The 26,419-nt window shown below is 50.0% G+C and overlaps 1 protein-coding gene across 5 annotated transcripts in view; it reads right to left on the bottom strand.

Annotated features, from left to right (window-relative positions):
• The window catches only part of SLC20A2 (solute carrier family 20 member 2), a 54,952-nt gene that overhangs the window by 17,162 nt on the left and 11,371 nt on the right, over positions 1–26,419 (bottom strand). For 3 of the 5 annotated variants that reach the window (XM_071808272.1, XM_071808275.1, XM_065836280.2), the window contains exons 2-8: positions 13,395–13,946; positions 10,327–10,467; positions 9,172–9,257; positions 8,484–8,580; positions 6,224–6,340; positions 5,344–5,547; positions 3,540–4,128 (exon numbers count right to left, since the gene is read on the bottom strand). In XM_071808272.1, the coding sequence (XP_071664373.1) occupies positions 3,540–4,128; positions 5,344–5,547; positions 6,224–6,340; positions 8,484–8,580; positions 9,172–9,257; positions 10,327–10,467; positions 13,395–13,683 (1,523 nt within the window). In that variant the 5' untranslated portion in view covers positions 13,684–13,946. Of the gene's footprint in view, positions 1–3,539; positions 4,129–5,343; positions 5,548–6,223; positions 6,341–8,483; positions 8,581–9,171; positions 9,258–10,326; positions 10,468–13,394; positions 13,947–18,672; positions 18,891–19,172; positions 19,302–26,419 lie in introns of those variants that run through there. The other 2 variants (XM_071808274.1, XM_071808273.1) reach the window with 2 other exon arrangements.

Here is a 26,419-nt window from a genome sequence, read left to right as displayed (position 1 = left end):
TTTACCCTGGTTCCGGTAATCAGACAGTTTTGAAATGGTGTGTATGCGCAATAAAAGCTGTGCCCTGTGACACGGGAGTTTTGGTTAAGTTAACAAACCACGGATTTCTTCCTCTAGCTCATAGCCACACGCTGTAAATGGTGGCCCTGAAACCCCCAAATGGTGGGCACCAAGGACTGGGTCCATCCCAGCACAGAATCATTTGGCTTGGAAGGGACCCTCTAAGATCACCGAGTCCAACCGTCCACCCACCGCTGGCACTGACCCGTGTCCCCGAGAACCTCATCTCCACATCTTCAAACAGAAGAAAATCAGATTTCAGGCTGCTCTTGGTAATTGTAATGGACAGATTAAATTCCTCAGTATTGTAGGGCATTTTGACTGCAGCTCTCAGGGAGGGAATAAGAAATAATGTTCTGCCCCAGCCTTATTACGGTTCCGTCAGACTCCCCCTTGGGCCAGCAGACTGAACCCCACGGAGCTCTGTGTGCAGGGAGATCTGGGCAATGTTCTCACCTTTCCCTCCATTAATCCTGTTGCACCTGCTTTGGGAAGAGGGGAAAGGTGAGTCCAGTGCTGCCTGCGCGCTCCGACCCCCGCGCCAGCGAAGCCGGGGGGGACACCAAAGGAGAAATTTCCCCCCCCTGTATTTTGGGCAAAGAGGGATTTCCTGGTCTCACTTGCATCGCTTTCATTAACAATGAATTCCCTACCTGGGAGCAGTTCAGTTTTCCTAAAACCACTGAGACAATGTGTAGACATTTATTTCAAATACTAAACTTTTTTACTCTGGCTCTGAAATAGTTTCGGATCCTGTCTGCAGGAACGCAGCCCATACAGTCGGGATGATGCGTAGGAGCGCAAGGCTGACGCTTTTCTCACCGCACAAACAGCAGATTTTAATCTGCAAACCTCACGATGAGCCGCAGCGTCTTTCCGGGGTCTCATCCCGCAAGAATTCAAGGAATAACCGAGCCCTGGAGTTGCTGGAGTCGTCAAAAGCCTCCTCCTGTTCGCCTGGATGGGCTGTGGGGCTGATGCTTTCTCATTATACGGCTGCAACGCCGAGCTCCGCATCATCCCGATTCCTGCTGAACCAACCGGTATTTACAGAGAATAAGCTCAGCCCAGCTCACCATAGAGGCACCTAATCCCGGGCTGTCTGGAGAGCTGGCTCCGCACAGCGATGGGGAAGCTGGCAGCTCTCCTCGTGTCACACTCCTGGCCCGGGCCCTTTTTTTCCATGCTGCCCTTTTCCACTCTCCCGCTGCCCCCGCAGCGACCCGACGCGCTCCCTTTGTGCGCGCTGCCGGGACCCGCTCCCCTGGCGCCGCTCGCTAAGTTCAACAACAACAACGTTCACCTTTTTGTTTCCCCCCGGTGGTTCTGTCCCAACACATTTAGCCGGGATTTTAAATTCTTCAGCTTCCATGCAGCCCATGCGCACGGTAGTGTGACAAAGCTCCGGCCCGGCTCACTTAGTCCCAGCCCTGGAAAGGCTCCAGCATCCTTGACACAGTACACAGAAGCTCCGTGGCAGCGGGGATTTGGGAAGGGACGGTCTGAACCAAACACTCACCCAAATACGGAATTACCGCGACTCCCAGCTTCTTTTAACACCCAGGGGCTCCGGGCTGGATCCCCGCTCATGTCAGCCTGAACACGAGCCCCGGCTGCTACCAACATCAGTGCCTACGATGCTAAAAAGCTTCATCTTGGAAGAAACTGGGGTCTGCCTACCCTTCTTACGAGTCACTCCTGCAGTCGAAGGCACATTTAACTGCCCCAGGCTCAGGGGCAAAGCCTGGACAAATAAACACAGTGGATCTCCACGTGATTTTTTGTGGAAGTGTTATCTAAACAACACGAGGCGTTTCTGCTGCATCACGGTTCAGTCCGTACCGTGCACCGCTGCCTTGTGCTTAAATATGCTCTCAAACAGGTCAATCATTTAACTATCTGCAGTTTCTTAATTTTTATATTAGCTTCTATTTTTTCTCTCTTCGTTCCTGTCCCTTCAAACAGCCTGATGGAAAATAAATAGAAAACATGGGAGGAGAGCGAGTTCCAGGACGGGGAGTGAAAACGTAGGAGACAAGTCCAAAAAAAGAGACGTGGACTATGGAGGTGCTGCCCTAAATATATGAGTGAGGAGCTTAAACCAAATGGAGAGGCAAGTGGGATTTTAAGGATTGAAGGAGGAGGAAAAAATAGAGCAGCAGCTTGACAGCAGCACCTAAAATAAGCAGAAGGCAGGAGGGAGATGAGCCCGGGGTGGAAGATGAACGGCCCGGGCTTGCTTTGCTGCAGACACACGGACGGGAAGCTGCACCATCAGCCAGGTCCTGCTGCATTGTTTTTGAATGAAAACCACGCTGCCTTTCCAGCTCTGCAGATCTCTGCGACACGCGGAGGAGCCAAGACGACCCCTGTGCTAGACAGCACTGGCCAAATGCAACCCACGGACCAGCATCTGCACCCCAGAGTGCTTGACCTACTCAACCTTTTTGGCGTGCAAAGGGGGTCTTTCGCTTTGATTGCTCAGATGGAACTCAGTGCAATCGCAAGGATGAGTTCCTGTGCGAACCGGGATCCCATCCTACACCCAGCCATATGGATTTTCAGGAAGGGCTGTTGTCAAGGCAACGAGCCAGCCCAAACGGAGCATTCTGGGGAAATAAGGCTGTAAGATGCAACAAATCACAGCGCGCAGAGTCTACAGCTCGTCTTTCGTCCCGTGCACCTCCCGCGAGGGTGCACGCGGGTGAGCAACGCCAGCGCACACACAAAGGTGTAAAACGCTCCGTCCCGAGCCTACACCGTGCATCCCTCATTCAGAAGTCGTGTACTTTGTGGAATAAAGCGGAGCCTGCCCTTAGAATGGAAAGAGGTTGGGCAAATGAGCGAAGAGACGTTATTTTACAGGGGTCTGAGCAGGCAACGTGTGATTTATAAACTTATGTAGCACTTGGATTTTAAGGCTTGTCAGATGTTCTGGGCTATTAGTGATACGTCAGTATCGCTCACGCAGTCCCAGACCCTGTGGATTCAGCAAAGGGAGGTTTACAAGGGCTGAGGCACCCAGAACAAAGACATCCTGACATTTTTACCATGCAACAGATCAAAAGATGAAGTTCTGCTCATGACAAAAACAGCCTAAATCTCTCATTTGCTGATGGTCTCCGATCTTGTGGATACAACAGGCTGAGAACTCTGCAGGGCTGGGACCGTCCTGTTCACTTTTACAGCGGTCAGCATGCCCGGAGCCAAAATTAAACCAGAATTAAAGTACTTACCGCACAATTATTTAACAGCAGATAGAAAAAATGTTACCATCAAGAAACAAATAACGAACAGGTTGAGCATTCCAGCTCCTGGAAAGCACTGGGAGACCAGCAGCACGAGTTTTGCAAAACTCAGCCCTGACGATCATCAGCCCGCAGAAACCAACACGCTTTCTGACCGGTCGTGCTGCCAAACCTGGTTCCAAGCATCTAAACTGCAAAAAACCGGTGTTTTTTGAGACCTCGCCCTCTTACCTGACGTCGTTACCTCCGTGGGCGAAGGATCCGAAACAGGCCGTTAAGATCTGGAGGAAGTGGAAGAGCAGGTGGACCTGAGACGTGTCTTTCTCCTCCTTGTCCTCCTCCACGGGGTCCACGGGCGGCCGGTTGGGATCCGCCAGCTCGGAGCCCAACTTCATCTCCACACCGCCCTCCTCCGCCTCGATCTCCGCCTCGGCCACCGCGTTGCAGTAGCTGGAGTAGCTGTCGTAGCGAACCCGCTTCTTGGAGTAGGACACGGTGTCCCCGACCAACTTCTCGCTGTCCTCGGGGGCCGACGTGTCGGCCGCCTTGAAGGAGGAGTGCACGGGCATGCCGCAGATGGCCGCCGTGTAGCACGTGTAGCTGTTGTTGCGCCGCAAGAGTTTGTAGTTGTTTTCTGGAGCGGGCCTCTCGTCAGCGGCCCTGTCCAGGTGTATTTTGTGGAGCAAGTCTTTGTACAAACCCGAGTCCTTGTGCACGGTGTGGTACACGTGGCCGTCGCTCCTCACCTGCCCGTCGAAGCTGAAGGTGCCGTTGGAGACGGGCGACTTGACCGAGGTGTGCGTCATGGAGAACGCCCTTCCTACAACCGCAAGTCAGAGGGTTCATCTCCACGCAGTGTCACAGAGCAGCCCCCCGGCCTCCCACCTAAAACAGCAGCGACCCGAGGGCATGGGACTAAGATCATTTTGCAACAGAAGTGGCGAATAAGGCAAAATTCAACCCTCTGCGACAGAAGGTTAAACCCTCCAGCTCTTTGAAAACCTCATTTCTGCCAAACTCTTTACTTGTAAAATCAATAACAACACTTTCTCTGAGGTTGTGTCCATTGATCAGACACAACAAGCATTTCAGGAAAGGTGCTCTTACTGTCGTTTCACACGGAATGTGAGCTCACGTGTTAGGTTACCTACCTTTAAGAGACGTTTATATAACTTGTAAAAACAATCAAAAAAACCAACAAAGCAGAAAGCTAAAAAGTTCACATTCTGCAGAAATATCTCCTCAGCTATTCTGACATTTTGCCTTATTTCTATGAAGGTGACACTATTTCTCCCCTCTGTGCACGTCCCGCTGGTGTACGCTGCCACACACGCCAATATTCCCGCAGAAACCACCTTTTCCATCTCCCAGCTTCCCAGATTTCTACCGCGCCACATCCAGAGCTGGTTTTAGCTACTGTGGAAGTGGAAGAATAGAGGCAAAGGGTCTGATTTGATTTTGTAAGAACAAGACGAATATTTAAGGCATTTATTAACCGCATTGCAGCGCTCTCTAGATGTTGGCAAAGCGATATGGGAGCCAGCAGACAAGAGAACAAGAAGAGCTTTATGCACACAAGGCTACTTCTTATAAATATACACTCAGATGAGATTCCGCTGGTGGACACGCTCCAAACGGTCACGCGTGTGCCAACGAAGACCAAACTCTTTTCATCTCCTGGGGTACTATGCCAATAATCTTTGTGCCGAATTTCACCTCCATACATCAGTAATTTGCATTTTCTGTATTTTTCCACTGCTTAAAAGGATGGACGCACCATTAGGGATGCAAAGTAAAGCAAAAAGGAAAGCAATGTTTGCTTTCGGCTGCTTCTAAGAGCGAAATACAGCCAAACAAAATGTAATCATTTTTAAGTCCTGTCTAGAAAACGTCACTTGTAAAGGAGCGCCTTTCCCAACAAGCGCTGAAGGGGGAGTTGAGCTGGCAATCGCAAACGCCAACTTAGCACTGACAAAAGAAAGAAACCTCATGGGAAAAGGGAGAAGATGAACCCCGGTGCTGCCTGGGTCCTTACCGTAGGGCACACGGGGGTGGTTTCCATTTGCGATGGTATCTGATGCCCCCGCAGCTTCTGTTGCGGAGCCGGTGAGGGGAATGGTGCTCTCGTCGGACGTTTTGGCACCGGGAAGCTCTTTAAAGACGGGTGTTTCTTCGCCTTGAATTTTATCGAGGCTTTCATCTGATATCCTCGAGAGCGCGGCATCTTTCTTTAACCGGCCTAAGGAAATAACAATACTGTAATTTTAAACCCAACCCGCCCTTCTCGGCTGCTTGTGTTTCCACTCTTTGCATCAACGGCACGGATTAACGCAGACACAATAACCTGGCTCCATTTCTTTATTTATTTCTAACACTTATCTTTACTAAATTCATCTGAGAAACCCCTAGACCGTCTTTGTTTCTTCCTATAAATTCACCAACGTAGGTAACCAAAGCAAAACACCGAGTCGCTCATTTATGAGTGAAATCTGAAGCTTTTCTCTGCGTTTCAAACGCTGCATTTGTTGAAAGTCGCAAAACAAACGAGCAAAACGCTGTAAAGCTAAAAGCTGTGATGAGTCCAACTGAGCGGAAAGTTAAAGAAGCCAATTCAAGATAACAATTCTGAATGCTTCCTTAACAAAATATGAACCGGATTATACTCCAGGATCCACGTTCCTGGTTGTGCTGGGTTCTGGAAGCAGCCAGCACTGCAATGGATGCCTCAGGAGGACTGAACCTCTGCCACGGCAGGTTCTGAAGAGCAGGTTACACAAATACACGAGGAACAGTTTAAGCCCATCCCGCCTGCGGGTGGGAACGGGGCCGGGTGACCTCTCCAGGGCGCTTCCAGTTCCGAAAGGAGTTTTCCCATGATTTCACACCGCTCGCATTCCATCAAGCAAACTACTTACTTTCTATTTTCCTCTTCATCCAGGGACACACGAAAATCCAGACTAAGACGGCAAAGACTAAGGACACGCCGATTGATATCAGAGCGATGGCCCACATGGGCAGCACCAGTCCCAGCACTGCGAAGACAAAGAAATAAACCACAAGCAAACTGTAAATGAGCAGGATTTAACTCCATTCGACGGTTCGTTGCAGAAAAGCCTGTGTTCACAACCTACTCAACACAAATGAGCTGATCATTCCTACCATGTATATCGGTTATTGCAGTATTTAAGCTTGAGCTGACATGCAGCCTTTTGTGGTTTAGTCCTCCGGTTCTCTTTAGCCCCACCGTGACCTCATTTCCGAAGAAATCAGGGGCAAAACTCCCCCATCGGGGCTGCTAAAACAAGTCAGCAGTGATTTCCTACACCAATGCACGTTGAACTGTGTCGCCCATCGGGGTGAGTATTTACCTGACCTTTGCTCTGGCCAGTAAAGCCTGATACTAACCTTAATCTAAGCCTTTCCTGCTCATGACAAGAGCTTCATGTACTGCTGAGAGCTGAGCTTTGGGTCCTGCAACGCGCAGTTCTGTCAATAACTCGCGTTCCTGGAATCATCCCCCCAACAGAGCTCCTTGCGCTCGTTTAATTAAACAGCCAGACCCTTAATGAAGAAAGAGCTTGGACTCTGACCTTTCAAACCCCGCTACGCACGCCTATCTCTAAACCTACGTGATTTATTCATCCTTGTGAGCAAATGTTGCCAGGACAGAGGCCTTGGAGGACAAATATGCATTTCTTGAGTATCAAAACCCCGAGTCCCACCTTTTTATTCCCACACTTCCGAGGCTGCCAAGCTGAAACAGAAGGGACGTTAAGGTTCTTATTTAATTTGTTTTGCTTAATGAGTCACCGCAGAGTGCCTGACCTACTTCTGCAGTACAGCTAATGAGGAAATGTTGGTTATACAGCTGATTTACTGTGAAACATTTTGGCTACATAGCCAAGTAGGACTTCGACTTAAGGAAAATGAAGGGTTGAGTTATGTTACCTTCCGTGTGGGAAATTCTCGAGCTTTTTATGAATTTTGGTAGTGCTAGGTTGTCAAACAGAGTCCACCTGTTGCATCTGCCCAGCACACCCAGTGCGGCAGGTTCTAGAGAAAACCAATTTCTATGCAAAAATGTCACTTTCTAAGCCTGTTTTCTTAATTCGAGGGGCACGGTGGGCAGCCTTGCTTCAGCTCCCTGACCATTCATGACTCTGGGGCAATAATCTGGTCTAGAGATAACACTGAATGACACTGCAATAGTCAAGAGCACCGAACACCTTTTCGCTGAACTCTTGCTGTGAGGGTTTAAATAGGCACTGTTTGAAATATAAACACAAATTTATACACATCAATATGTCAGTGTAAATATTAAAAAAATGTAAGTTTGGATATAAACATAACAAGTATATAAACACAAATATATAAATGCACATAAAATACACAAATATAAAAATGTAAATGTAAATTAAGTCCTGAAAAACGACACCTCTCATTTCCTTCTGCTGGAGTGGCAGTGAAAACACAGCACCCCAGAGAGAAGCTGCATTGAATGCAGAAACAGGCGTGGGGCTTCTTGTCATGGAAGGGAAATAAAAAGGCAAATTTAATGAATAGGCTCCACGCCAGATGTGCGAGAAGAGCGAGTCGGTTGATGTCGGTGGACTGAGCACAAATATCCCACCTGCTCCCACCGCCTGCTCTGGCCCTTCCAGGTAAGTGCATCAAGGAGGGGAAACACCTTTGAGAGCTCAGATTTATGAGGCCAAATCTGGCACCTCAACCTTTCCTGTTCCTCTAAAGAGGGATTGTATTTTTTCTTCACCAGCTCAGGTTGCTCAGAGCCCCGTCCAGCCTGGCCTGGGATGTCTCCAGGGATGGTTCATCCACCACCTCTCTGGGTACCTGGGCCAGGCTCTCACCACCCTCAGGCCAACAATCAATTCCTTGTGTCCAGCCTGAATCTTCCTCCTTTAGTTTAAAACCATCACTCCTTGTTCTATTGCATCAGGCCCTGCTCAAAAGTCTGTCCCCATCTTTCTTATTGCCCCCTTTTAAGCACAGAAAGGCCGCACTAAGGTGTCCCCGGAGCTTCTCCTCTCCGGCTGAACAGCGCAGCTCTCTCAGCCTGTGCTCCCAGCAGAGCTGGTCCAGCCTTGGATCGCCTTCGGGACCCCCCTCTGGACGTCGTTACACGCTGTAGGATGTTACTCGCTGCAGGAAGCTTACCCGGTGCCCCCGTGTACATGATGGAGAACACGTTGATCGCTATGGTAGCAGCATAGAACACTGGAAGGGCGCGGAGACCGTTGGGCACAGGATCTTCCTGCATGGAAATCAGAGGGGGAAAAGGAAATATTAGCAAGTTGACTCATTTCAAATTCAAAGCTGAGTCTGTCCAAGTTTATCATCTGCTTTTAGCGCTGATGTTTATTGACATCAGAAAGCAAGAATGATGAAGCTGAGGTGACACGCAGCGTTATTTATAGCAAAAAAATTAATCCCTCATCTATTTAAGTTCCCTGTATAACTGTTCGTATAGTGTCCCTTATTTTAGGTCATTGTCATGCCCTGCACTCCCACATTCTAGCGTGTTGAATGGCATGAGAGAAATAGAAAGAACAGATAACATTGTTCTGGTCTCTGCGCTGGGTGCCGAGCAAATAAACTTCTACACTGGAGATATATGGGCTGATGTTACCTCAAGGCTTTCGACCGAGGTGGCTAAAACTCAGGAATCTGGGTTTCTTCAAGGTCTGGGACACGTACAGCTGCTCATCTCCTCAAAAACCGACTGGGCTCCTGCCCACAAAACACGCCATGAACCTCCATGTCTGGGGAGGCGCCAGCACTCCCATGGGAGCCTGGGACAAAACCTTCGTACCGAGCGCTCGTCATCACGGGGAGGTTCCTTTACCTTGTTCAAAATGAAGAATCTGATCAGCACAAAGAGGATCCCAGACATCAAGCCAGATAACAGGGGTGAAATAAACCAAGAGGCAACTGTGTTATAGAAAAAAGACAGAATGGCACATGAAACAAACAGAATAGTCACACAAGAGTTAAATAAGTAAGGAGCCAAGGGGCAATTAATTTAAAAACATTCTTGTACAACCAGAATTAATGTTCTGTATGTTCACTTATCGCTAGTGCAACTCGAAGCTCACCGACACACAGGAAAGTGGAAGTAGCGCAAGGTACTGTTAGAAACACCAGCCAAAACACCTCCGGGTCATTTTGCAGGTTTAGCAACCAAATAAATCAGGAACATTTTCTCTCGTTTGCCAGGAGAGCCCCTGTAAGTCCTGATCACCAGCACCTCCAGTCTCGAAGCGAGGGGAAGGGAACTGCGTGCAGCAGGGCGCACGCTGCTCGCGGGGCCAGAGTCTCCGCTTCCAAAGTGCCGATCAACAGCGCACGCACATTTTTTGCGGGCCAGATTTACAGGCGCCCAGGACCGATTTAACTTGGAGTAGGTGGCAAAACTCCCACCGATTTCAATAAAAGCGGATTAGGGCAGCGCTCTGGAAATCTCCTCCAGAGTGATTTATCGCCGGTGGCACAGCTAACAGATGGATTCCGCTGTCATTGCAAACTCGCTTCTACTTTCGGCAGAATTAGAAACAAGCACGCGTTGCTCCCGCTTCTCTAAAGCTCAATTGTGTTTCTGCGCCTTCAGCATCAAATCCTTTTAAGAGAGAGGGTTTAGGTTGCACCCGGGCTTCCGAGGCTTCCAAAACAAGGAGAAGCGCTTCAGAGCCCGGCTTGGCTGGGCTGAGCCTGGCAGTGGGTGGCTGCGAGCTGAACAGGAGCGGTTCTGCCCGGCTTTTGCCTCCCCGGTGCTGGTGGGTGGAGAAACGTGACTGTGGGCATTCATACGACGGCTGGCGTTGCGGAGAGCAAGAACGAGGTGCCACGGAAGGAATGAGAAGAGGAGGAATGTCACCTTGAAGCACGTGTGCGAGGGACAATGTGTCCTCAGTTGGCTGCAATTTGCATTTTACCCCTTTCTTGGCCAGAGATACAGTGCAGCCCTTAGCGAACATCATCACACAAAGGCAACCGCACTTACCAATCTTGACCAGCTGCATCCACTGGACCCCCTGCGTGCCGATGGCGACCAGGGAGAATCCAATCGTAGCACCGACGATGCAATGGGTTCCCGATATCGGGAGCTTCAAGAACGACGCAATCAGCTGCCAAACAGCAGAGCCTGGAACAAGAAGGGGGGAAAAAAAAGTGTGGGATAAACAACAACAGCGACGATAACGTCACGCAGAAAATTCTTCGCCACGGCCCCACATTCTTTTAGGAGCGCTGCCTACACTCCACACGGACCACAGAGATCTGCTAAAGAGAGCTCTGTTCCTGCTCTGTCTGTAAAAACTAAGAGGGTTTAACAGCAGCTTCAAATGCTACATCTCACTGAAGGCTTTTTCTTACTACAAGCAATTCACACTGCACAGCAGCTCCGCTCTTTTCTGAAGGACTTTGGTATTTCCAGCCTGACTGAACACACAAACCACCTGCATCCAGTTTCCAAAGCCTCGCTCTTGAGGGCTGGCCCTGGAAGCCCCCCAGCGACCAACATTCACCATAAGGAACCGCTCACACTCCCGGACTCAGATGTGTGTTCAGAGGCCCCAGCGGCAGCGATGGAACCGCCATGAGAAATCTCGTGTTTCCCGGCTCGTGCCGCCAGATGTGCAGCGAGCACGGGTGACAGAGCGGGGCTGCTGACCACTCACAACCCCAACCTCCATCCTCAGCGCCAGCGGGGTGGGACGCTCCCCACGTCTCCAAACAGAACCACGTACAAAGGGCGACTTGGCGGCATCACCGCGGCTACGTTTGGAAGTCGCCCGGTTTGTAAAACCGACCTCTCCCGGAGCACTGTCCCACAACAGGCGGGACTCCTGGCGCTATCGGGAATTCTACACCGAACGAGGAACACCTGCTCTTTCGGTTTTTGGCTTCTCTTCCCCCGCTACTAAAATAAAAATACAACTTGAGACCTTCGACATGAACTTTGAGACCAGCAGGTGGGAGTGAGGTGAAAGAGAAAACAGATGGTAACATCTGTAGAGAGCTGAATAAACAGATAGGTCAGCCGAGATATCTAATTACAAAATATCCACACTAAAATACAGGGAAAACACAACTGGGCCTCAGCTGTGCTGCCGTGCAGGACCAACACTCAATAAAGTGACAATTAATTAATGCTACAGAAGTAGCACAACTTACCCTCACAAGCAACAGGCCCCAAATTCCCAACTTCCTTAACAAACACTGTTCTAACAGGCCAGAAATTACTACATTTGCAAATTTTAATCCCATGGCTCCCTGCTTCCTTCTCCCTTAGGAGACAAGGTCACCCTGCAAAGTCATCATCATCTGTTTGCTGTGAGCATCAGAGGAGCTTCCAGCAACATCTGGGAAGGGGATCCAGCGCCTTTTGGTCTCTCCCGGACCGTTGACTCATTTGAGCCTCATCGAAATTCAGAAGCTCAGTCTGTTTGCACAAACGTGATCACGATGCATGAGAGGATGGGGGGAAAAACGCAGAGCACAAACAGAACGGGGAAAAGAAAACACACGGGAAGGTTCAAAAAAACACACACAAAAAATACTGGACATGCAGAGAAAAGCTGGAGATGGATTTGAGGGGAAAAAAATGGAAACGGCAGTTTGTAACTTGCAATTAATTCCGAGATTTAAAATGTGGAATTTCTTCTTAATGCCCTTAACTGGGAGCAGGGAATGCAACTGGTCATGAAGTTCACAGAGGCTTATGTAAATACGCATGCAAATCAGTTGTTTTCTTGGGGCTTCTGGCCAGTTGCCTCCGCAGGAGGTATCTGAGACTCAAAACTGTGCCCGGCCAAGGATCAGGGTGCCATAAATAGATCCCGAAAAGGAAAACGACCCTTCCTGCCACGGGGACCATGAGCATGGAGAAGGTGAAGGTCAGCAGATGCGGGTCACTGACATTTCGGAAGGCGCACGCTGCTCCCGCGGGGGCCATCGCAGCTCCCTCGGGGTACAGAGGATGCAGTGGGGTGGCTCCAAACAGCCACCCTGCAGCCCCACAGCGCCGGGGGGTTAAACCCACACACAGCCACCTCACCCCAGGCACCGGCGCCCAGTGTCCACCACAACCCATCAACATCTTAAAAAGCAGCTAAACTTTCCCGCTTCCCAAAAGAAATGGGGAAATGACCATGTGTGGTAGGCTTCACCGGCCTCACGTGCGGGTCCTGCCCGAAAACCAGAGGGAGGTTGGAGGGGATAGGGGGAAATAATGTTTAAAACCAAGTTTAAGGAGGAAAACCTTTGAGTGGAGGATCCTTTTCAAGCAGAGGATGCTGCGACACTCGTATAAATGGTCCCCTGCCCTAGGAAAGGGTTTTTTCCTTGCTGTGTCCTGCCCTTTGCAAGCAGGTTTGCCATGGGTCCTCAAGGCGCTCTCCCACAGCTCGCAAAGCCTCTTGCATTTAAACAAAGGATAAATAGGGTGGCTTAACGTTACTGACCTCAGAGCGTGGTGTTTGTTCTAAACGGAGATTAACGTCCCTGCAAAGGGAAGCGCTCGGGACGGGCTCTAAGGGACGTGCAACGGCAAAATGAACGAGACCTTACATGTGCGCCCATCCGTCTTTCCCGCTCCTTCTCGTTTTGCCAGGGCCAGGGTGAAGCGTCTGATAACTGCGATCGCTCAGCTACAGAATCCCATCAAGCAAAGTTGAGATTTTCTGTGATTTTTAAAGAAACTATTTAGGTAATTCCTTCTTTTCTGTATGTAGTGCAAACTGCTGCTTCTGCAGGATCCTCTGTACAGCCACAAATGCTGTGCTTATATATTTTCCATTTACTGCCATAAAAATCTCTAACATTAGGTTTTTTCAGCGCCCTAAGAATGCACTAAGTGAAACTGGTTTTTCTGTTTTAGTCAGAGGGCTGGCCCGTTGAAAAATGTAAAGGATTAGCAGCATTTAAAACACACAGGAGACTTAAGGAAATGAACACAGGCACCTGCATCCACAAAAAACCAGATATGCATGTCCAACTTAATTAACAACATTCACCCCGAACGGGAGGACACACACAGAACGCCACTCGGAACAAGAAACTCCTACTCACCGACCATGGCGCTGACCTCCCCGGCCATGAGCAGCGGGACCGTGTTGTTGTACAGGTTCACGTCGATGATCCCTTTCCGAATCGTTTCTCCCACTTTGGCCCCCAGCAAGACCGAGCCAGTGGTCTCGAACACCGAGGCCAGGATGCAGGCCTGGCGCAGGGTGACCACGCCGGAGCCCACGGCCGTGCCGAACGAGTTGGCCACGTCGTTGGCCCCCACCGAAAAGGCTAAAATGAAAGCTATGATGAAGCCCACGATGAGCATCCACAGGTACTCATCCATTGCCATCTTTCCCCGAACCGCGGAGCGAGCGGCCCCTTTGCAAACAGTTAACAGCGGAGGCTGGAGGGCACCGTAACGGATTTGGAAAGCAGATTTCTTGTAAACAATGAGTTCTCTCTGGAAAGTGCTGGGTCGTGTTCGAATGTGAAGAAACTGCTAACTGCTGATTTTCAAACTACTAGAAATACTGTTCATTTGGCTGCCGTCGGTCAGCAGTGAAACACATTCCATAGTTCGCTCCCGAACCGGTACGGCTGCGATGTCCTGTCCTGCAACACAAAGCACACACAAACAAACAAGAGATGTTAATATTCTTCTTTTTTTAAAGGAGAATACTCAGCGGAGCCCACAACGACGCGTGTTTTCAGAAGGAAACAGACGATTTAAACCCACTAACGGGGGTCCTACCTCGGCACGTGAGCGTTCAACCATAAAGCAACTCAGAAAAGGTTCGAACGAGGTCACCCGAAGCAAGACGCTTCTCACAATATCACTGACCGGGAAAGCCTTGTGAGCGTTGCAAAGGGATTTAGAGAGGCTGGGGGTGTTGTTTGTGCTGAATTCACTGCGCAGTGCCACAAACCCTCTTTCTACTAACAGAAGGATTCGATTCTTCTTGGCTCTTTGCACCTGGTGAATATAAGCCGGGTAGAATATAGAGACCATACCATAGAGCTGATGTATATCGTCACCCCGCTGCTCTCAGCAGAGCTCTCACGTTTTCTCAGCCACAGCCAGGGATGCGCTCCTTTGAAAAACGACTTTATCCATGTGCCTGTCTGGGAAACGCCACTGAAAACGCTCCGAAAAGCACTAATATTCAGCTATTGCTGTTATCTCTTCAGTCTCGCACAATCTACCACATCCCCAGTTTCAAGATCACGTTTTATCTCTTTCCATCGCCCCAACGCAATATAGGTCCTACGGGAGCAAGGAGCAAGGTCCCCAAAACCTCCGATAAAATGGCAAAATTAAAAGATAAAAGAGATTTCGTGTATTCCCAAGATGCTGGCTCCTTGAGAAAAGCCAACAGCGGAACGCCGCATCTACACTGAAGTGCTATTTTCCTGGCAAACCCCGCTGTTGCTGCCCGGGCTTGGTGATTTCTCTAAATAAACCCATTGAGAACAGATGTCCCTCCCTGTCTCCCGGCTCCAAAGCGGCTGAACGGCTGCGGCTCCAGGCTCTTACAGACATGGAGCAGACATCAGTCCCTTACACCCTAAAATAACACCTCGGGACGCCTTGACAGCTGAAAACGTTTGCATAAAGATTTTCATCCTGTGAGATGGCGTGAGAAAACGAAGGAGCAATGTGGTTTTGATGCTTGAAGACTTGTTGCCTTTTGGTAATCGGCGAGCGTGCAGCTCACTGAGTGCAAAGGGACCTGACAGAGATGGAAAAGGCCAACAAAATCTTAAAGAAACTGTTAGAATCAGCGCTCGTTTGCCTACGAGAAAGACAAACCTCTTGTTAAATTCATGTTAAAAGATTTCTATTCTGCCTGCTAGGTTTTTGCTAGGAGGGGAAGCGCTGGATGAGGCTTCTCCCTTCATCCTGGCGGTTCAGGATCGAATTCTGTGTCCTGCGTGGATTTCCGTCGCACCTTCGCCAAGTCAGTCCCCGTGCCTCAGTTTCCCCTCCTGAAAACGGGCAAAATTGACTGAGGTTTGTGTGCACACACGGACACTGTGATTATCAGAGCAAAGCAGAGCCCGATTCCAAACAGATCCGCCCTCTCTAATCGAGCAACCTACCAATTTACTGCCCGTTTCTTGGATGAGAAAGCAGCCGGGGGGGGTGTTTTGGGATTGTGACATTTCCCCACCACAGCTGAGCTCATGGGATCAGGTTGACCAAGTCCCCGGCCACAGAGAGTCCCTGCGGCTTCCAAAATAAACCTCCCAGTCACAAGGTTGCCCTCGGTAGCCGCCCTGGGACGGGGTGAAGGGCTCCAGATGGTCCCGGAGAAACTCAGAGCTCAAGCGTGTGCTCCTAAACCTCCTCGTGAAGGCCAAAGAGTTTCCCAAATGTGCTGGCAAAGGGCTGGGGAGGGCAGCTGTGTGATCTCCCTGCCCGAAACTGGACACCCTGCCTCGGGAGAAAAGCTGTTTGGCTCCGGTTGTGTTGTGCAAGGTGAGGGTTCAAATCAGAGCCCCCTCCAAAGCCGGGGGCTCGATGTGAACCCCCTGTTTGCAGGAGGGACAGAGCCAGGCCTGCTCTGCAACAGGGAGAAAATCCAAACCAACACAGGAAAGGGATCAAATGTACAATTAAACATTAACATGTCGGCAGCAGTGGAAGGGCCGTTACTTATTCCAACCTTCAAGGGATGTTAAACATATAAAGAAACTAAAAGAAACAAACAGAAAAAGGCACATTACTGCTGTGAAAGTTTTCAGAAATGCCAAACATCCTCCAAAGTAGGCCAGTGACTAAATACAGACTGAACCTCGTACCGTGCTTCTTTCTGGAGCCCAAAATACATCTGGCACGCTCAGCCCCGCGGAGCCACGCTCCCCGTCGCCTGATCTAACCCGAGAGCTCACGGGGTTTCATGGCAGCCCTGGGACAAGAAAGACCCCGGGGAAGCACAGCCAGCAGGGAACGGCAGATCTTCCGCTCTGTGCACGGCAGCCGAAGCCCCCAGCCCGCTCCTCTCCCCCGCTCCCTTGTGTTTCACCCGTGCTCCCCAGTGTTTGCCAAACGCCACTGAACCCGGCCCGCCAGGCGCTGGAGAATGCGCCCGGCACCCGCAGCTGGGTGCCCTGGGCAGACCCGCTGGAAAACCTCACCTCGATATGTTATTGGGGTGCTGTATTGCTTTGGGTGACTCTCCTGGAACCAGCGGGGCTGCGAGCTCACCGTGGGCAGCGGCGTTTTTGGCACTGGGGGCGGCAGGACACGGAGCTTCAGGCTGTGAGAAGCTCATTCTGCGTTAAGGCAAGGTTTTTAGCCGATATAGTTACGATCCGTAATGAGAGACCTGTACTTCAGACATTCACGTTGAAGCTTTTAAAGTGGAGTCAGGAACTTACGGAACTTGCAGGGTGGGGAGAGAAATGGGATTTTTTGGCCATGCCGAGCACGTCCCTGTGCCCCACTGGCAGATGATCCAGACACCCCCGCCCCGGACTTGGTTTTGTTGCTGGCTAACCATCTTGTTATAGCTCTGTCAACACAAAGTGCTCCTGCTTCCCCAGGGGACAGATTAAACAAATACAGGGAGGTGAGGAAGCACCTTGATTCATGCAGAACGACAAGTGAATCCTCAGGAAACAGCCACGAGATCATTTTAGGACATGGTCTTATACAGACATTCACTAAGACAGCTCTTCTGGAAACTATTCGCAGTCTACTTCTAAGCCTAGAGAAGTTTCTAGTGAAAAATCAATATGAAATTTGACAAATAAAGTCGTCAGCTGTTGTCGGTGGTTTGAGTTGGTGGTTACTTGGTTGGTTTGGTTGTGTTTTCTTGTTTTTGTTTTTACCTCCTCAAACAAATCGCTGCTGAAGGGAAGACAGAAACAGCTGACAACGGGGCCGAGCGGTTCAATAAAAGCTCAGGACGAAGTTCAAAGTCTAGGGCAGCAATGGGAGTGCATTACCCACCGCAACACGAGCGCCTGGCACGGCCGGGAACGGAGACCACGACAGCGGCCCTTTCATTTCCTCCTGGCTGAAAACTGGGGAAGAATCTACTGCACTCATGTGAAATATTGAAAGGTGAATAAATCATCCTGTACAATAAATCTGCCCATATGCAGCTGGAAAACTTCCTCCTGCTCAGGATGGGGCAGAGACCGCGCGAGGTCCCGGTTTAAATGCTCTGCTGTTGCTGCCCAAGCACGAGCAAAACTCACAAGCGGCAGCTCATGGGGCATTTCTCAAGGTAACGAATACTGCGTTTTGCGGTCTGACAAGACACGGCGGGAGGACGATTTCCTCTTCCCCGCAGACATTTCACGACAGACACCTGGATTTAATCCGCAGCGACAGGCAGGTTCAGTTCTATTCACCAGCAAAGGCTGTCTATGCGTCCCCGCTCCAGGAAATCAGTCCCTACCCCTCATTTCTGTCTGTGCTCCTTTATTTAACCTGTCGGGCTTCCCACCTACACACATAAACCCTTTAATGGATCTGGCACAGAAACCAAACCTGATTTATAACCAAACTGCTCACAGTGTTCACATCAATAGTCCTTATCGCTTCCAGTTCGTGCTCGGGCCACACAGCCGACACGAATCTCTCATTTAAAGCACTAATGCCACACTCAGAGCAGGAAAGGTGGTTTTAATTTGTGTGGTTCGGGACTAAGGACATCCCTATATGGCTCTAAATTACACACACAGGGCTTGTCACGAGGCCAAGCGTGATGCAAGTTTAATGCTCTGAGACACAAAAAGCGCCCTCGATTTACTTTAAAAAATAAACTACTGCATGTGCAGCTGGTTTTTGCATCAATCGGTTCCCGTCTGAACACAGTCCAGATGTGCTTAAGCGTATTCCACGCTACTATACTCGATATGGACGCAAGGCTGGACTGACGGCTTTGCAAGGACTGGCGTCCAGCTTAAGGCTGCGGAGGGACTGCCACTGTCACCTCCCAAACTGCCGGGGGATGCTGCTTTCCCTCGGCCCCTATCGACCTCTGTTCCCAGCACCGGCAGCTCCAAACAACGCTTATAAAACAGTTACCGTGAGAGCCCGTCGCTGCAAACGTGCCCTAAAAACACCGGCAGCAGCCGAGTTTGAACAGCAGCTCTGCAACCCAGGAAAGACACGGGAAGTATCAACAAGTCCTTGTTGTTCGTCTGCTGATAAATGACTTTTTCTCTAACTAAAGTACAATCCGATCCTTCAGCGGCCGAACAAAGTCTTTTCATGATTCGACACTACAGAGTTCTGAGAGCCACTGAGAGCAAACGAGCGCTCGCAGCTATGGAAAACACATTTCACCAAAGAAAACCACGCACAGCAATCTTGAAAACTCACCCAGTATCTAAAGGTCGTTTCAAGAGAGAAAAAGGAGCCGAGTTCTTCCCGCGACTTGCCCCGCGCTGCCGGTAAATAAAGGCTGAGGTCTAAAATAGACATGCTATGGTGGGCACAGCCTCATCGGGGCACGCAGGACGGTCACCAGGCTGGGACACCCGCCGGGCCCCGGGAGCATCCGCACCAGCCCGGAGTCTTTATTCCCGTAGGTGCAAATCTGCTCCTCTTAAGCAGAGAATTCTGCCGGGGGTGGGCACTGATAAAACACAACACTGCGTCACGGCTGCACGGCCCCGCAAGCCAATCCAAGGCAGCTCGTATTAAAAGCAACAAAACCTTCCTCTCTTTTTGCCTTTTTTTTTTCCCCTCCAAGCACACAGACGAGAAAGGAAAGCTCATTTTCAGAGCACCGGCTGGGCGGTTCTGGTGCCACCAGGTAACCCCAGGGGTTTTGTTCGCGGTCCCTGTTAATTCGAAGGCGCACACGGCCAGGTACGCACCTCGGGGTTGGAGCGACGGTGCCTTCCCGCGGCTGCGGAGCGTTCAGGATGTGCGGGAGTTTTGCCTGGATCGGTGCCTGGACAAGCAGCTTGGCCCCGGCTGCCCACAGCCAAATTCCTTCAGCTGCTTTCAAGTGGGAAACATTTTCTGCCTGTACGTTAAGGCGAAAATAACGTTTGCCTAAAAGGACTGGGCTTGGCCCTCCGTCAGATATTTGCTTTAATATTATACAATGCAATTGACCCACCTTGTTTGGCAAAAATCAAAACTGCGCTGCCACGGTTTAAAAAGTGACAGACACGAGTTTACTCAAACAGGTTTCTGCTTTATAAATCAATCATGTTTTCAATTTAACCTATAGGTTTTGGTCCGTTCTGAGTCACCCAAAGCCACGGCATCATATTCCAACACAATAAACTTAAGTCCGTCCTGAGCATTTGAGAAAAATCGAATCATCGGTTTATATCTGCAAACACAGACTCGGAAACATAATTCTTATCTCATCTATGGTTTTTTCCAAGTTTGAACACAGGATATTTCTTAACGAGGAGGCAAACGTTTTCTAAATTGGTTAAATTCGGGTGCAGATCATGTTCAGGGATAATGTGGTAAATCTGAAAAGTGGTCTGTATTTCTGAAGAAAACCCAGTAAACCTCCATCATCTCCTACAAAGAACCAGGGCAAAGTTCCAGCTGGAAATCTGCAATGCAGAAATGACATGGAAAATCCCCATTAAAAAAGAATGAGAAGTATCAGAGCACGATCCTTTATAGGAAACGCTGCTTCTTTATTGAAGGTTAATACCCAGCTGTTCCTAAGCTTGCACTACAGCCCCTGACTTTGTGCAAAGCTGCATCTCTTAAGCCTGGTCTGAGCATCTTTCCTGTGAGTCCTGTGATAGGCAAACGGGCATCCTGGGGTCAGAGAAGACAGGTCGGTACTTTCACACTGGTTTTCCCATCCGTACAAAAGCGCCGTATTTTAACAAGAAAAATGTGACTATTTTCCTGCAGATCTAAACACATCTTAATAGTTTGGGTTTTTTTACAAGTAGAGTCGATCAATCCAAGTGAGAGCGATGGTCACTGTAAACATGAAGTCAGCCTGTATTTATAGGTCTGGATTCCAAGGTTTGAAGGCAGTGAATAAACAAACACAGGAACTTTCTTGGAGCACTTATTTAACTTTATAAAGTTAAATAATAATAATAAAAAAAGAATGCAAAATATTATTTCATGTTCTGTTTATAGCTGATAAGTTGTTGATGTCTGGCTCGGTAAAGCTCAAATGCAAACAGGCCAATTAAGCGCTAAACCCACCCTAGTTTTCGTTAAAAGACGGGTTTAAGAGTGACCACCGCCATGCAGATACAGGTACAAAGGACACGATAGTTGGGAATATTCGTGTTCCAAAGGCAGGAGCTGCCAGCCCGACCTGTGGGAACCATGTGGGACCCAGGAGAACACACTGGAACCATCTGGGACCCAGGAGAACAAACTGGAACTATGTGGGACCCAGCAGAACACACTGGAACCATCTGGGACCCAGGAGAACAAACTGGAACCGTGTGGGACCCAGCAGAACACACTGGAACCATCCGGGACCCAGGAGAACAAACTGGAACCATGTGGGACCCAGGAGAACAAACTGGAACCATGTGGGACCCAGGAGAACACACTGGAGCCATCTGGGACCCAGAAGAACACACTGGAACCATGTGGGACCCAGAAGAACACACTGGAACCATGTGGGGCCCAGGAGAACACACTGGAACCACCTGGGACCCAGGAGAACACACTGGAGCCACGTGGGACCCAGAAGAACACACTGGAGCCATGTGGGACCCAGGAGAACACACTGGAGCCATGTGGGACCCAGGAGAACAAACTGGAACCATCTAGGATCCAGCAGAACACACTGGAACCATCTGGGACCCAGCAGAACACACTGGGATCATGTGGGACCCAGGAGAACACACTGGAACCGTGTGGGACCCAGGAGAACACACTGGAACCGTGTGGGACCCAGCAGAACACACTGGAACCGTGTGGGACCCAGCAGAACACACTGGGACCGTGTGGGACCCAGGAGAACACACTGGGACCGTGTGGGACCCAGCAGAACACACTGGGACCGTGTGGGACCCAGGAGAACACACTGGGACCGTGTGGGACCCAGCAGAACACACTGGGACCGTGTGGGACCCAGCAGAACACACTGGGACCATGTGGGACCCAGCAGAACACACTGGGACCGTGTGGGACCCAGCAGAACACACTGGGACCATGTGGGACCCAGCAGAACACACTGGGACCATGTGGGACCCAGCAGAACACACTGGGACCATGTGGGACCCAGCAGAACACACTGGAAGCGTCGGGTGCCGCTTCCCACGGGCCGGCCCGGCCACAGCGCCCGCTGCTCGTTGGGCTGAAGCGCAGAGCCGGGCCGAGCGGGGACGCAGAGGCTGCACTGAACAGCCTGGGGAAAAGAAAAGGAAACATCTTCAAAGGTTTTGTTCTGCTAAATCAGCACCGCGGGCCCCGGGCACGGGAAAATCCAAGCCGAGATGGGCTGACCACTACAACAAGCTGCAATTTGGGGCACCACTAAAGAAACAGGCAAAGGAAAATTTATATGACCGCAAAATACATGGTGAGGATCGGCTTTTGGCAACGGCAGCACCCCTTTGGTTCCCACCAAACCAAATACTTGTAGAAACGATAAATATTGTATGTTACAATCTCAATCAGATCTCACCATTGTTTTTTCAATTGTAATGTATTCTGGGAAGCGCACAGTCAGGAGATCCCTGTTTGATTCAGCAAACCCACACTAGGCAGACTGACATTCTGCTTTAAATACTGATTTAAACAATTAATTTTAAACCCTTTCGTTTTGCATTTCTGCACCGCTTCTTTTCTGAAAGATGCCCAAGTTCTCGTTTACCAGCAACCACTAAAACAACGTCCATTTGCAACTTAATGTAACTTCCATATCAAACGCAACCATCCTTTTTGCCATTCAGAGGTGAAGGCTACATAATTCAGCAATTATAGGTATTTTAAAATACATACATTTTAGTAGAAAATAACAGAGGATGGCTGTCATTTTCTAACATGAAAACCTGTAGGAATTGGAACCTGAATACCTGTAAAGTGCATTGGGTCAGCAAGGGAAATACAATACAAACATCCGAAAGCCGCAGGACGTTGTTCAGTTGGGTTGTGCCAATGGAAATAAGGCTCCTGAGCAGCAACCGGAGCTCTCGGGCTCTCACATACCTGCTGGTGCTCTGAAATCTGGAGCCACCAGCAGCTGGAACTGGGGACTTTTCTGCTTCTCTTATCAGTATTTGTGCTCCTGACCCTGCCCGGGAGCCCTTCATCTTCAAACCGAGGAGAGGAAATGAATGAGGAGCAATGAAAAGAGGCGGCAGGTGACTACTCAGGTATTCTGTGGTGTCTCAGAGAAATCCAGCTCTGCCAAACCCTCATTCCTGGTTTTCACTGTGCGGACACCACGTGCCCATCATTACCTGGCAATCAGGCCTCGAGGCTGATGGAGATGTAACACAGTTCTACCCAACACAGAGCCACTTCTGCGTGCTTCGGTAGCTCCAGTGTGTGCAAAATAGACCAGCACAACACTGAGTATCTGCTCTGCAGCTACCAACACTGTGAGCTCCCATCAACAAAATACCAGCACAACACTGAATATCTGCTCTGCAGCTACCAACACTGTGAGCTCCCATCAACAAAAGCTCGTCTGCTTTTGCATATTGGGTAGCAAGCTCCAACACATTCCATCATCTATTGGGATAATCCTGGAACAGAAAGGCACGCAACCGCGGTTCACGGTAAGGAAAACCATCTCGGGGCTCTCTGGAAAGCCTAACGTGGTAGACACAAAAATTAAGAAGCCGCTTGACATTCAGGGATGGAGCGACTGCTCTGCTCTGCTCTGAGGAAGCAAACCAGATGCGCTCTCCTGCTGCCCCTGGACAATGTGACGCTGCCACCCAAACCTCTTCTTCCCAGGTTCTCCATGCACCCAGGCAGGAGACACCCCCTGGGGGTGGGGGTGACCTGGCTGTGCTGTCACGGCCGCGGGACTTGCTGGAGATCAGCGTGTCCGTGGAGCGAGCTCTGGGAACACAGAGAGGAGGAACCGCAGCTGGAACGTGCGGGGGGCGACCGGGCGGCGTGCGGCCAGGGCCAGCCGGGCTGGCTCCCTGCCCTGCCACAGCACAGCCCACACCCAGCCTGAGCACCGCAAAGGCACAAACCCCTCTGAAGGAGCAGGGCCCCGGCCAACGCTCCGGCCAAGGCTGAGTCAAGCGCTGGCCCAGTTAATGCTGGGAACTGGTCACCCACGGCCCCGGCTGATTCACCAGAGGCTGAGCTGACTGTGTCCGTACCACCCAAGAAAACGGGGGAACTGCTGCTCTGAGCTTCCCTGAGCTTAATCCATCATCACCCCGAGCCTGAAGAAAGCAAGCAATGCAGGCAAAGCATTTCTAAAAACCCCAGCTACTGCTGACAACTCAGCATCATCCTGAATTATTAACGGACCTATTGCTGCCTTCACGCAAAACACACAAACGGTCCCGAGACCGTCCCGTGGCAAGCCAAAAATGCGCCTCTGCACATTCGGAGGTTTAGGCAAAGATCCCCTTGGTAAAAAGCCAGAGCGCGGTGGCTAACAGCAAACGATGTGAATTTTTCAGATAAAGGCAACCTGACACCTCAAGCCCGGCATCGCCGCCGTTTCCATGTCCGTTTGGGTTTCAGGGAAAAGCTGCGGTGAGAACAGAATGGGTGGGGCTCCCCCAGCCCAATGACCCCCTCCCTTCCACGTGAAGAGCCACTACCAACACGCCAAACCACGCTGGCCGGCTCTCAACAACCTCCAAAATCCGTGTGGCCAGCAGCACAGAATCACACTATAATTTAGGTTGGAGGGATGTTCCCAGCTCCCCAGTTCCCCCTGCCATGAGCAGGGACATCTGCACCAGCTCAGGGTGCTCAGAGTCCCGTCCAGCCTGGCCTGGGATGTCTCCAGGGATGGTTCATCTCTGGGTACCTGGGCCAGGCTCTCAGCACCCCCCTGTGTAAAAGCTGGAGCAGAGCTGAAGCGAGCGGAGTGCCAGAGGGGAAAGGACCAGGGGGACAACCAGAGAGAGGAAGGACGATGACACCTGGAGATGCCAACTGTGGTTATGGGAGTTCGTGGAAGTAGATGAATGAGGTCCACACATTGTGGCAATGGAAATTTCGCTTTTTTTTCTACAAGAATTGCCTGTTTTCCCCCAAAGCCCAACAGCTGCTGGTCCCTGCTCTTCAGAGCCCATGTAATGGTCCACATGTACCTCCTCTGTAGCCTTCACTGCCAGAGACATGAGGAGCACAACGGTGAAGCGAGAATCTTGAGTTCCACCTACCAGGCAGAGTTAACGTGCCGGCTGCTTCACCGCAGTATCACACAATCATTTTGGTTGGAAAAGACCCTCAAGATCAGAGTCCAACCACCAACCCAACCCTGGCTCTAAGCCATGTCCCTGAGAACCTCATCTCTACATCGTTTAAACACAAACCCATGTGCCTAAGAACCTCATCTATACGTCTTTTAAACACCTCCAGGGACACTGCCGGAGCAAAAACATGGCCAACAGACTCGTCATGTTGGCCAGGAATTAAATCACCACCAACACAACACACCAAAGAACGTTCCAGAGTTGGGTACGTGGTTCAATGAACACCTCCAAGGGGACTTGCTGAAGGCACACGGTCCTGGGAAGCAGGTCAAGAAGAGCTAAGCTTTACCTTCTACAAAACAAAACATTGGTCTCCACTTCAACGCTTCATCCTGTGCAAGAATTAGCGCTGGGAATCATCGGCAAGGCCAACCTTCAAACCAGCTTAACACAGCGGCTTGGTCTGGGTTCGTGTTATCGAGAAGTCTGTCCCCTGGATGAGTTGCTGCTCATGGAGAGGTGGCTCCTGCATTCATCTGGGCTTTTCCAGCCCGGGAGCAAACCCTGGTACCTAATGCTGGTCCAGCACCTACGCCCAGGTGGAGCACTAAGTCTTCCTAAAGGTACAGGCAGGGTAACAGGACACACCTTGCCTCCATTGGCAAAATTAAATACAAATTAAAAAACCAATACATAAATTTTAAAAATTCAATGCAATGAAGTGTGTGGCAGGCAGGTGTGAGGACCACAGCACGCCAAGAGCCCCGTGGGGTACAGAGATGTGCGTGGAGCTCATTCCTGCAGGGTCGGGAAGGGAGCACAGCCTGCGGTGTGTTACTGGTAACAGCCACTCGCTGGCATCCTCACAGCAATGAGCAAGGGGCATCACGGAAAGAGCACTGAATACCCAGGAAAAAAATGTATGTCAAATACATATATATATTTTTTAAAGAAGTAAACAAGGAATCTATAATTAATAAACAACTTCGGAAGTCACAGAAGTTGTTTCCTCTTTTATCTCTCCTACACATAAATAGGGAAAGTTAATTATGCCGTTCTTTCAACTGTCAATCAGCTCCTCAGCCCTGAATGAACCAGATATTGAACAAAGTCCAACAAATAAAATGATGTGGAATACACTACTCTCAAAATGGGCTTAATATTTCAATCAACACTGTCTCCAAGCATTTAACCGATTATATTCTGCGATTATTATTATTTTTTAACTTCAGCAGACACGACACCTTCATTTAATACAAGTAACTAAACAGATCGCAATAAATTTGGGCTATGTCACATGTCTGTTTCTTTAAATCTGAAGTACCAGGGGTTTAAAAGAAACATAATCCTTGCCAGCTTTAAGAAGTTCTCAACCAAGAAAAACTCGTTTTCCATTCTCCAAGGTAATCCATAATTTAGATTGCATTGTTCACTGACTACATTTGATTCTGGGATACGGTGGTGTCACCCACTGAACGTGAAACTCATGTGTGCTGAAGACCATCCTGTACCACCAAATATATTGAAAATATGAAAAAATATTACTAACTGAGCCACTGGCTGCTCTACTCATCGTGGGGTTTGATTGAGTCGCCATCCCCCAGGGTTTATTTGGAAGAAATAAAGAGAAGGTAGCTGCACAGAGTCCTGGGCGCAGTTCTGCACCCAGGGGAACACGTGGAGACCTCGCACTGCAAACGCCTGCTGGTGGATCTAAAGGAGGCAGAGAGCAGGAGGGGCACCGAAAACACCTCATGGTGGATCTAAAG

Source organism: Patagioenas fasciata, chromosome 4 (genome assembly GCF_037038585.1).
Source record: "Patagioenas fasciata isolate bPatFas1 chromosome 4, bPatFas1.hap1, whole genome shotgun sequence".
Taxonomy (NCBI): Eukaryota; Metazoa; Chordata; class Aves; order Columbiformes; family Columbidae; genus Patagioenas; species Patagioenas fasciata.
The sequence above is the reverse complement of the archived record's forward strand: the minus strand, read 5'-3'. Positions and strand labels throughout refer to the sequence as shown.